We start from the raw sequence: 12974 nt of genomic DNA on the forward strand, positions 1-12974 counted from the left end.
TCTCATTAAAGACGAATATATTCACTATAAAAGTTAGGTAAAGCCACCCACCATGGCTTTCTTCGCCCTTCTTTGGAAGGCGCGAACTATAGAAAAGTACAGACTAGACTATGAAAAGGAAAAGATCAACTCAATAGTTATGGGGAACACGCAAATGGAACAGACTCTTTCTCAAAGATGGCGCCACTATCGATACGACACACAGAAGAGGATATCGAGAACTTTTAAAAAGTGGTATCCAGAAGGCAGTGGAGTTGCAAACTTTTTCTTATATTTGACTACAGATCAGACATTTCCTAATTTTCTTCTGAAGAGTTTGATGGGTTTCGTCGGAGGCATTGTACTGACTTACCTTTGCTTCATGTTCTTTGTGTTCCAACTGTCGATATCGTTGATCCATGCGACTATTATGAGCTCTATCATTGGAGTACTCCTGACTCTTGGACTGGCTTTTAGCTATAGGATTAGGTATGTATCCTTGAGCACCAAGATACCAGAGCAGCTGGAGTACCAGCTTCTGTCTCCTGGCTATTATAATTCCATAAACCTACACGACAATAGACATTATCTAGGACCATTACACTCTCGAGAGTCTGTAATTTTGCAGTTTGTCTTAAACCATACTCGTGACATATAAACAATTCTTGTCAATCTAGAAAGTTCTTGGAATCTGTATCACCAAATCATGACGAATCTCTTCCAGATGCCTGGTATTTCTCCTGATACCTCAGTTCTTCTCCCGCGTCGGAAGGTATACGTTAACATGTTATGCCCTTGTACTCATATTGACTGGACCAGCGACTAACACGTTGAAGAACTCCGAAGTGTTGTCTGAATCTATGGCATGTGCTCAAGTAAGTTAATTATATAGAAGACTTCCGATCTCCTAAGAGTTCCTTTTCTTTAATAATGTGGGTGTGGAATACTTCGAAGCAAAGTGCAGTGAAGCAAGTATCCTACAGGCTGGACTTTTTAGATTTTTCTACAAATTACTTTTGAATAAGTATTAGTAAAGATCCCGCTAAAGTGCTGTAGTTTAGATATTTGAATATAGCCCGATTTTTGTGGGCTATAGAAACTCTGTCCCTTAAAAAATCTAGGTGGCGTGTAAAGCATACACAGTAAAGGCGTGTTATTAAAATATCACTTTTGCCGTAGGTCTCTATGTAGGCCTGTAGGGCGATGTACAAAGTTTATTTAAGTTCGCCGGATCTGCTAGTTAATTCAAATTGAGTAGGGGGCTAGCATTTCAATAACGGATTAACTGGTCATTGGGGTGACAAAGTGTAAATTCACACGATCATTGAGCCGCAAACCGATGGCATTGTACATACATACTTATTACGATAGGCTCTCATGTAACTCGGATGGTTTTCACGAATAAGCAACAGATAGATTATGAAATTAAGCAGAAATTAAAACTCCTCAGCAGAGTTTTTTCGATACAACATGACGACTTTTAATCGCTGTTCGATTGTTCTATCCACAAAATCCCTACGACTATTACCAATAACAATTTTTTATTTAAATGTTTTGATGAACTGTTAAGATCTTGCAGGCCTTTTAACTACGCTATATAGCAGGCATGAAGTACGATTGACGAAGACATTAACAATGACGGCATTGCTATGTTTCAGCAAGCCGCAATTTTTACTGACATATATTGTATTTATTTTTCACTTCTTCCACAACGGTATACTGCCAGACAAATATAGTTATTTGGCGTGCAGTCTAATACTAGAAATTTGCCTTGCCTATTATTGAAAATAGTTCTAAATCTACAAATAAAATCTCGCCTGTTGAAGTCTAAAGTTGCAATGCATTGGCAGCCTTATTTTGCCGCAAGGGGAGGCAGTCAGGTTATTGGCATCACTTCAAACACCAGATGTCCAGCTTATTTAAACTGGCGTTACCCGTCCTTGAACATGCATTAAAATGTCGTTTCCACTTGATGTCAATTTGATCGTGATTGCTTTTCAAAATGGCTGTTTCCAACCGAGATTTTAAAGTTTTATACGAATTTTAGATGTAAGTTTAATAGATAACTGCACAGTGCACTTGTAGTTGTGTGTGTGCCTTGCAGAAATCAAATGATGCGGTTTATTTAGGCTTGTTTTAATCAATGGATTGGAAACGGCTGTTAAAAATGTTCGTTACAAAATTTGTATCAGTTAACTTATTTGTTTTTAAGTCGGACTCTGCTTGCAGCGCGTTATTCAGAATTGGATAGATAAATGCCTACTAACTAATATTCTAAGAGCTTTTCCAAATGATTTTCTTCTCTGTCTATTCGAAATAGAGTTAAGCGTCGTCGGGCAACGATCTTGAATGTTATTTATTTCGAAGAAAATACAAAATACATAGCTACAAATATTTCAAGCGAGCCTTTTTAAATCCCACTCAGTAACATCTTGAGTTGAGAATCGTACCTCATTTAAAGTCCCGTGTTAATTGCACTCCTACGAGCTTCAACCTCCTTGAAGTTCTTTGTAGCGTACTGAATTCCTTGCTTTCAAGATTTAAAAAAAGTCTTATAAAATATTCTACGCATTTTGATAGCTATATGAATAACTTGCTGTACAGGTGTAGCTATTATGTAGGCTTATAGTGTTTTATTATATTTATATTTCACTTGGTTGAAGAAAATATTTGCGTTTCTAGACTAGAGTTTATTTAATACTTATTTTAGTGTGAAGTTTGATCCTTGTTTGTAGTTTACATGCTTCAAGTTTTCAAGCGTTCATTTAATATCTAAATAGATTGGACAGAACCGAAATCTATCGCGAAAGATATTGTTATACATTTCAATTTGATTATAAGTATTTAAAACTTCAATATTGGAAATACCTTCGAAATACTCACAAGTTAAACTGAACATTTTCATCGCCAAGAGATTTCACTAGACGCCAATAAATTCTAAAGTTTTCGCTTATAAGTAAACATGTTAAGGTATTTAACCTCATAACTTAAACTCCTTGTTGAGAATGGCTAAAAAACGTTTATTTCCATTGATTTACAACCGTCTGCGAACACCCCTTGTTGAGAAACTATAAAAATGAAAATTAAGGGCCGTAAAATTCCCCATAACATTTTACGCTTAATATACTGCATTTCCATTAGGGTTAGCACTTACTACAAGATCTTACATCGGTAGGTAGGTACTATTTATAATCCAAGTGTGTACAACTGTACATACACCTACATCATATCGAAAAAGGTCAGGTGCAACAAAATGTATTGATATGAATGAAGGGAGACCCTTGTAGGGATAGTCGCAAGTAGCGTTATTTAGTCTTTCTCTACTGCTTGTTAGTTAGTGCCTACGCCTATGTGGAAAAAACGTGGTTGTATGTATGTACCTAATGTATACATTTCTCTTTAGGATAATAATACGTTGGACACAGTTTAAGGGCACCGTATTTGTGACTTTTCCGTGACAAGTTCCCTACGTCTGTGCTATTCATATAATATATCGTCTTCTGATCACGGTTTGCTGCTGTATTCAGACACAATAATTTCAATATCGTACCATAAGGCCATTCATACATAAGGCTACGCAAATCTCCGATACACAGCAACTTTAGTCTACGTCGTCTTCGTACATTCGTCTCGCTAGATTTGTATGGTGGTAGACACTTAAGAAGACAAATCTTTCGGTATCGGAGACTTGCGTAGTCATGTGTAAGAACAGCCTAACTACTAAGTACTACGTCATTCAGGAACCCAATTACCCAACTAGTTTAGTACTAGGTATTACGTCTTTCTTCCGCATTTCAACTGCCACGGCAAATGGTTCACAAGTGACCCATTAATTAATGGTCGTTCTTTGTTGTTTTACTTAGGTTATTTAGGCTTCGTTGCATACGATAGTCAGGCTTATGTACTTTCTGTTCTTCTTATATCGTACGTCTTTCTAATATTATAAACGTTTGAATGTTTGTTACTCAATCACGCCAAACTACTAAACGGATTTTGTATTAACATAATTCTTCGGCTAAAAATAAAATCCACGCGATGGGAGTCGCAGGCAAAAGCTAGTGGGTTATGACATCTTATAAACTCAAAAGCATAAAAAATTATATTACATAGCCGTTAACCAATCACAGGGACCGCCTATCTGAAGCTGAGCTGTCTTACCTTAGCTAAACCTGGATATCGGACTGGGTACTGGATATCTCAGCTGCGAACTTTGCATATAAGGCTCTTTACTATGTTGTTGGACTAGTAAAAACGGGTCAAACAGAACGCTATCCCAATGACTTAACTTTACCTTGTGTTTCAATTACCAGGAACAAATAAAGAGCAACGTGCACCGACTAAACGATCTGATGAAGAAACCTTACAACTCCATGAAGGACTCCATCAAACAGATGACGGAGAGGCTGCAGGTCGTCGCGAAACAAGTCAAGCTGATGATCATTAGACTGAACAGATTAGTGATGAGCCTTGGTGAGAAATAATACCTTGCATAACAAAATGTTACTAAGACACTATGACACCTAGACCTCCTCCCATTACCCCAAAATAGCCATCTTGAATTTTGTTTCAGTCTAACCCTAGTCCCTTTACAATAAGAAAAAAAAACAGTATAACAAAAATATGGGTAGTAGCAAAGTTCACTGCAAAATTCGATATAATATTCGTCAGGATTGTTATCGGGACTTAAAATCTAAATGTTAAATTACCGATCAGTATGTCAAAGATACCTTGCTTATTACCTGACGCTTTAAATTTTTTAGTACCTCGCACACCTCATCACAAGCCTTCGTGCAAGCTTGACCACTGCTGTTTTATTTAATGTATAGTAAATACCACCATTCACAACAAATATGAATGGTGGTGTTCGAGCTGGGCGTCTCCGTGCTTCGGAGGGCACGTAAAACGTCGGTCCCGGCAGTTGTCTACTAAGATAACAGTCGTTAAGCCATGTCAAAGGCCTCTAGGGCCGCTTGAACAACTTTGACACTAGGTTGACCACTAACCATACGACAAACAAACAACAACAACAAATATAATAACATTTAACCTCATTTACGATTTTCCAGTTGGCGTCATCAAATCATCATTCTCCTGGCTGCAATCAATCTCAAAAGACTGTCGCGCGAAACTCGGGGCTCCATACAACCGATGCAGATCTCTTCTACAAAAGGGCATTGCTGACTGCAAGCAAGCACTGAAACCGGAAGTAGCTATGATTTGTAATATTGCTTACATAACGGAGGCTGCATGTGCTACAGTGAAGCCTTTTAAAACCTTGTGTTATGTCACTGATTTTATGGATGAAGCGATTCTTGCTAGTATTAGGAAAAGTAAGTAGAAGTCCCCAGTGCATAAGTATGTTTTTTGACGGCGACTTCTAGGGCTACAATCCATTAGTAGTCTTATTTAAGTCATGTAAGTTGGTTACTTCCAAACGACTAATTGTTCGTTATTCTTGTCTTGTAATCTTGTTATATTGAATCGCTTCTCACTATATAAGTTATTTTTACCCATATTATTACAGTTATTTTAATCATGATAGAATGAGGCGTTGCATACCAAACATTCTTGTTCGCTGTAAACTACTCATATCTAGTATCTACTGAACCTAACTAACCAAAACACTCTCATTCTTGCGTCTTCACTTCGAAATAGATGGCGTCGAAATTCTTGTAGACATATAGGTATAGCACATAAACAGCTAAAATGGATATATTCAAATAGTTTATGTTGTAACATTACAACTAGAAACAATATAGGTAGTACAAATCGTATTGACTATTCAGCGACACTTAGAAATGATATTTAATTGAAAAAGATTCTCAACAAATGTGACTTTATTTCCAGAGCTAAGAGACTTTACAGCACAAATCCGTGCTCTCTTTCAAGTGAAGATCCACATCCACCACTCGTATTCGTTCAGTAATATCACTCGTGCTGCCAGTCAGGGCGCAGCTGGCATTGTGACTGAGATCAGGAACAGAGCTGATCCTCTCCTGACCTGGCTGTCTTGGAGCTCTTGCGTCACTAGTTTGTTCCTACTCCTTATTATATTCAGGTATGCCTTCTAGCTTCCTTGGTCTCATTGGAAGCTTAAATGGAATATACCTCTAGGTACTTACAACCCGCGTTAAAGCAGAACGGCTACGATCTTACCTTTTATTAATAGATTTATGAGGAAAAGTACAGGAAAACATCCTATGTGTTCAAAAATCCACGAAAAACATCAAATAACAATAACCTTACAATTGTTATAATTTCGTCATTCGCGGATTCTCTTTGCTACTTGAAATTAGGCATCATTTCGCTCCACAAAACCCCAATAAAAGGAAATAAAATCCTTTTTTGTATTTTCCTTCTTATTCATCACCATTATGTAATTGTACATACTTATACATAAGTTAGTTCCTTTTCAGGGCTAAAAACTACCAACATATGTACGAAACAAGATCTCACTTCGACAATCGCTACGTGACCAAGGAGTTTCAGGAGTTGGACCTGAAGAGACAGCGACAGGGCAGAGGAACAGTACTGCCCTTGAACAGAAGAGAACGAGCAAAATACATTACCGTATGACTCTATACCTTTTTTCTTCTTGAATGAATGAACGCTGTATTCTTTGATAGCTGCTGTTGTCGCCTTTCCTTAAAAAATGCAAACTGCATTAATTACTGTTGAATGTCGGGGTAGAACATGTAGTGAACGCTATTAGAACATATCTCTCTAGCGATTAAAAGTTGAGAATAACGCAATCTTGCCAGCAGAATTGTCTATCTGCATAGCAGTGGGCTATATCTATCTAATAGTGAGCTGGGGCGTGAGCTACCAAGTACGATCACCAGCTTTGATAGATATTCCCATTAGCCCCCTTTACACACATACTCTATCGCGCATGAAACAATAATTGCGCGTGAAAGAGCGCGTATGCAAAGGGAAAGGTAAGACCACGCGCCGCGCTCATCTGTCTAACCCGCGAAGAGAATCACGAGCGAAGACCGCGCTACTTTCCCGCGCGTAATTCTGTACGCTCTTAAGAACGTGCGATAGAGTGTGTGTATAAAGGCGGCAATTATTGTGTCAGAGTGGTACACGATCACCTGTGCTTCTAAAATCTAATAAAGAAGGAAAAGATTTCTTCATAGTATTTCTTTTAAAAACTGGTACAAACTTATTGTTTCTTTCAAAAGCTCTTGTAAAAAATGTATAAGAAATGTCATTAAATATTCATGTCTCGCGACATATTATAAGCTAACGGAGTTAATTGTTTGAACAGAATGTCTTTCAAACAATAAAACTTGTTGTTGACTCTTCAGTTCCATTTACCTTGTACACATGAAGTGTTTTCAAGGACTTTTTTATTTACTTATCTATAGGAACGTGAATACCTTACACGTGTACGTTTTAGAGAAAACTGCTTAAAATTGCCATCATATTTTCTTCTATTACTTTTGAGTAACAGCACATAATACAAAATTTATATCATGATACTTTAAACTAAGGCAAATCTGCAGCTTCGATTTAATTAGGTAAAACTATCACGTATGGATCTCCGACCGTTGGTTGATGCCAAGACGTCAACAACCCTGTCGGCTAGCAACATTGCTGCTCTTCAGACGTCCATAAATGTTCACCGCAGGGAATTTAAAACAAAATATCAGGTTAAAGGGACCCGAGAGCGATCCATTTACGAATTAATAATAATTTTTACTCATTACAGACAACGTCATTCCGTCTAGTGGCTTCAGAGAAAGTCTACCTGACTCGGTCAGCAGTGTTCATGGCTGTCACCACGTTCAAACTGCTGATACACATGGTGGCCGACTACAGTCTGTTCTGGGTGCTTGTTACTATACGGTACCATGGGAAGTACCAGACTAATTTGATACGTAAGTTATGTTAATAAGTAAAAACGGTTTATATTTATTTTTAGTAGCTCGGAAAATAGTGTTTCATTAAATCCTGTATCAAAAAACCCTGAATGGTTCTGGCGGTGAAGTGCTGATGATGGCTCGGTTGCAAATCTCTGGTCGGGCTTTCCCCAGGTTCTATCTTCGACAACTTTTGTCAGTTTGCAGCTTTCGACAACAGCCGGCTCTTTTTCCAATGAATTTAACTAGAAGAGTATTCCGACCAAAATGGACAAAGTAGTTTTTAAAACTTTAATAATTAATCAATAATCAATGGTTACTCTTCTTTACAGCTGGAGTGCCTGAAACAGGTGCTTACGTCACAGGCGATGGTTTCGTGGCAAGAATGTTTACATCAATTGTCGATACTTTGAACCTACCGTTGTCAATGCCAGCACCATCACTGATTCCATGCTTGCCAGATCCATACCCACCAGACTTTAAGAGATATTCACAGATAGGTACGGTTTATCCACATGTTATCTTTGTAGTGTTTGACACTGAAGATATCTGATTCACGAGAATAGTCACAGTCTCCATCCCCTATAACTACATCTAAGAGATAGATAAACGCCAAGCAAACTGTTGGTCAGAATGCATAATCGTGTGAACCTGTCTTGCAGTGCTGTGTAAATCTTACAACAGAAAGAACAACAACTTACGAATATGACTGTTATATTAAGTTAAAGTTCTTAATCCCTTATTGTTTTGTATATTCTCCAGGAGTTCTCATTTTCCTGCTCTGGTTCTTCGCCCTCTTCGAGCCTTACGGCCTTCGTTTGCGGCATCTCATCATGGGGCAATATCGACCTGAACGAGCAAAAACCAGAGCTGCGTGGTTGTACAATCATATTTTAAGAAGTAGAGGTAAATCTTTACTGAATAATTTTGTTCAATTCCGGCTGTGCTAAAGACGCGAATAATGCATCTTATGCTAGTAGTTAAATAATATATGACGATGATTTCCATTAGTTAATTGGTGCGCTTAGAAGCATGAACACGCACGCATCTTTGTGGAGAGAACATAAACAGATACAAACACTTAATGAGACATTTTGAGGTTTTTCTTAGCTTTTGTCCAACAGATAAATTCGGAAATCAGGACATTTAAATATTTTTTTATATATGCCTTTGTTTCACAGCTGGATTTATGAAGTTTGCGCGGAAGAAGTTGCACCGCGAATACAAATATACGACTGAATCTTCTTCAACGTTCAGCAGCTGGTTGGCCGACCATGTGCCGTAAGTAATACCAGCCCCCTTGATCTGTCTTAATATCAAAACCATCAATTCTTCTCCACTAAGAAGAGATATGCTCCTTTAATGAGATTCAAGAGAATTTCTAAAATATTTATTTTAAGGTGTCTTATAGTTTTCAGTGGCTGAAATATCTGCTGGGAATAGGTCCAAAAGAACCTCACTGTCTTCTCTGTGGTACTACTAGTTCTGCCAATGACAGAGATTCACAGCTGACCAGGTATTTATGATCTTGATTTGTAAGACAAGACTTTAGACATATGATTAGTTAGCTTTTGACTGTAAGAGAAAGCATTTAGGGGTTCTGACTATCACTTTACTTGGAATATTTATACTAGATTATTTATCTCGGATGTGATGTAGACTTTTTATTCATTATTCAAGCCGTTACAATAAACGAACAAACTACGTCATACTCAAAAGAATCATAGGAATGTGACAATGTGTAAATGCGAGCGAGAAACTCTGATAATATATTATATACGTAGTTACTAATTTATTAATAGTATTTACCTACATAACTATGTAAAGATTTGCTAACCCTGCTTCAATTTTAGGTGTAAGACCCCGAGGTGTCCAGGCATTTACTGTACACAATGCTACTCAGACATCGGGCAACTGTGCACTATCTGTATGTCACCAGACGATTATGGCGATCAAAGCGACGTTAGCTTGGAAAAGTAAGAACAACATAACTTCATTGAGTACAATTCCGGAGACTAGAGTAGCCAGGAGATGTGCTTCTGCTACACTTTTGGTTTCTTCGTATGCATTTTATGAAGTCTCTTTGATGACTTGCGTGATGTCACCATTTTTGTTATGCATAGAAACTTGGGCAGGAAAAAAGACTCGTGCTTTTGAAGTCTCTTTGATGGCTTGCGTGATGCCGCCATTTTGTTATGCATAGAAACTTGGGCAGGAAAAAGGACTCCTTGTGCTTTTGCTGCTTGCAGTCTGTTACATAATTGCACCATATTACAGTTACCTACTTTATGAAGTGTTTAGGTTTTTAATCGTTGTTGTATTTTAACAGAGGATCCTCCGATGACAGCGATGATGAATCTCCTGACTGTGGCACTTCCAATACAAATGCAAATGTAAGTAAATAATAAACGACTTTCACGGCATATTTTTTATAAAACATTCAAAATATTTGGATATAGACCCGCAATATGTCGATATATTCAGTTACAAATTTTTCATGGCATGTAACATATGATATGTTTATATTTTTTTTTAGATCAGAATGTCAGAAAGTCAACCTGGAAATAGATCAAGATCAAAAAACACATGGAAGTTCTTTAGTCGGACTCAAAGAACGGAAACACAGGATATTATTCCTTTAAGACAACACAACGGTGGTGAAGACAAAGAGATGAACACAAACAAGGAACTGGTTACCAAAAGACACGGTCGAAGAAGAAGTAACAATCGTAGAAAGATACACGACTCTGAAAATCAAAATAATTATCATGTTGACCACAATAATAACCGAATTCGGATAAAATTAAAAGAGAAACCGCAAATGATATCTATAGGAGTTAATACAGAAAAACACAATAAATTGTACTTAGTAATTAGATTCATAACACGAATGCAGAGACGTAAAATACAAAAGAAGAACTCCAGTATACCTTTAAAACCACATCCGTTATTAAAAATTCAAGAAGTAAATAATATTGAAACCAATAGAGAAAGAAAACAAGGAGATAGTAATGAAAAACGTTTAGAAGATTTCGGCAAATGTAAATCTCGCTTTATAAAATCCCACTTCAATAATTTCCGAATAAATCGTAGAGTTAAAGTAAGGAACTCAGCACAAAGTGATAAAAAAATTACTTGCAAAGAAATCAAAGGGGTTTTACAAGCTGTTAGACTGTTTATGCAGAGAAGCAGTCATATTGCTTCTACAAATAAGAACGCTGTGGAAGAACCAAATAAAGTTGAGGATACAAGTAAAGCTGATGAAAATCCTCCTCCTAACGCTCCAGAAGAAAATGATAAAAAGGCTGTAGAAGAAGAAGAAATAAAAAAAGAAAAAGAAGTACCCAAAAAAGAACCAAAAGCAAAAATTTCACGCGACCGGATTGCAAAGATCAACGCATTTTTAGCAGAGCAATGGAATTTCTTCAAACAAAACATTATTAGCAACACGACTGATCAATTTAAAACTGGCAGTGTGATCTGCAAAGAGATAAAGAATCACAAACGTCGTAAAAAGCGTAAAGACGACGGTACTTTTGTAGTTAAAAAGAAGAAAAAAGATGTTAAGGAAAAAGATAGTAAACGCATAGGAAGTAGCAGGATATCTGCGTTTCTAACTGAACATGATTGGTTTAAGAAAAAGGAATTGGTTCCTCGCAAAGGGCCAGACGATTCGTGCCTCGTGAACAAGTCGGCTAGTGGCTTTGTTGTTCCCGCTAACACGAATAAATTAGTCGCCGTAAGTAGAAAAATTTCATTCTTAGCAAACAACGTTTCTTAGAGCTTTATCTTTTGATATGTATGCCTTCAAACACCTCAATTATCTCTCCTAGATAGATAATTAGATGTTAAGGTCGTATTGTAATAATACCTAATTGATAATGTTACTTATCAGTGCTTTAACTACAAAAAAGTCAAAATGATAAAAATCGCAACAGGGGTTTCGCCATTCGGGATGCAAGTCTTAATATTTAAGACTCTTTATACACTATTTGATACATTTTCTTACCAGATGGTACAGTTGTCGAACGTTCCGTTTCAATGGCAAGAAGCAAAAGCAGAGAAGCCGAAGGAAAGTAAAAAGTGTAGCTGTAACCACTCAAGTCATCTACTGAATCCGCCGCTTAAAGGTAATTGATAAATTAATTAATTGTTTACATATAAGAACGACACACATCAACGTCTTCTCCCTAGAAAATATAACTTTTCATACACTTACCTAAGCTTTTCAGATTCATAATTCATACACACATACATACATATATTAGGTCGGGGAAAAAGTCTTTTCGCATTATAGTATGTATGAACTTGTAATAAAATCTCTTTGGCTTCAAGAATCACAAATGAGTACACGGTTAATTAGGTTTCTTTTAGTGAGCCAATGAGGAACCCAAATATATGAGCTTTTTTTTGTAGAGAAAAGATTTTATTACAAGTTCATATATACATACTATAATGCGAAAAGGCTTTGTCCCCGACCTAATATGAATAAACATACCGATCTCCCATAGGGGTAGGCCAAGGACCAAAGAACGAAGATCTTTTTGAAAGACATCACTGATCATCTGACATATGATCTGTGAATGTCTTTCTAACCATCAAGGGCGGCCGTTACTGATGTTTCCATTTACTACCGCAAAATACATTAAGTAACTCTAAATTCACAATATTTATTTCATAGAACACGTAATGAAGCCGCTAGAGAGATTTCGCCACAGAATTAACACGATGATCTACTCTCCACCATCAAGTTTTGTGTTGAGGATAATGAGCACCATCACTATGGCGCCCAAGTCTTCTGGAATCGGATGTAAAGGTACCACAATAATTATCTATACTAATGTTATAAAGCTGAAGAATTTGTTTGGTTTGAACGCGCTAATCTCAGGAACTGTCCGATTTGAAAAATTCAGTGTTAGATAGCCCATTTATCGAGGAAGGGTATAGGCTATATATGTATCATCATGCTAACACCAATAGGAGCAGAGTACCAGTAAAAAATGTTACAAAAACGAGGAATTATGACCCATTATTTTTTTGTGACGCAAGCGAAGTTGCGCGGGTCAGCTAGTTATACTATACGATCCTTCTCTTCTTCCACGGCTTCGTCCGCGTGGAAAGATATTT

The 12974-nt window shown here is 37.2% G+C and overlaps 1 protein-coding gene across 1 annotated transcript; it reads left to right on the plus strand.

Moving 5' to 3' along the window:
• Nucleotides 1–52: 52 nt before the first annotated feature.
• Nucleotides 53–10873, plus strand: LOC142983403 (DC-STAMP domain-containing protein 2-like). The gene is made up of 15 exons (XM_076130239.1): nt 53–468; nt 704–854; nt 4290–4449; nt 5046–5309; nt 5827–6037; nt 6396–6549; nt 7697–7865; nt 8180–8347; nt 8610–8753; nt 9029–9128; nt 9259–9363; nt 9701–9823; nt 10177–10240; nt 10384–10567; nt 10836–10873. The coding sequence occupies exons 1-15, from the start codon at nt 53–55 to the stop codon at nt 10871–10873; spliced, it is 2451 nt and encodes an 816-aa protein (XP_075986354.1).
• The last annotated feature ends 2101 nt before the right edge of the window (nt 10874–12974 follow it).

This window comes from Anticarsia gemmatalis, chromosome 24, assembly GCF_050436995.1.
Source record: "Anticarsia gemmatalis isolate Benzon Research Colony breed Stoneville strain chromosome 24, ilAntGemm2 primary, whole genome shotgun sequence".
Taxonomy (NCBI): domain Eukaryota; kingdom Metazoa; phylum Arthropoda; class Insecta; order Lepidoptera; family Erebidae; genus Anticarsia; species Anticarsia gemmatalis.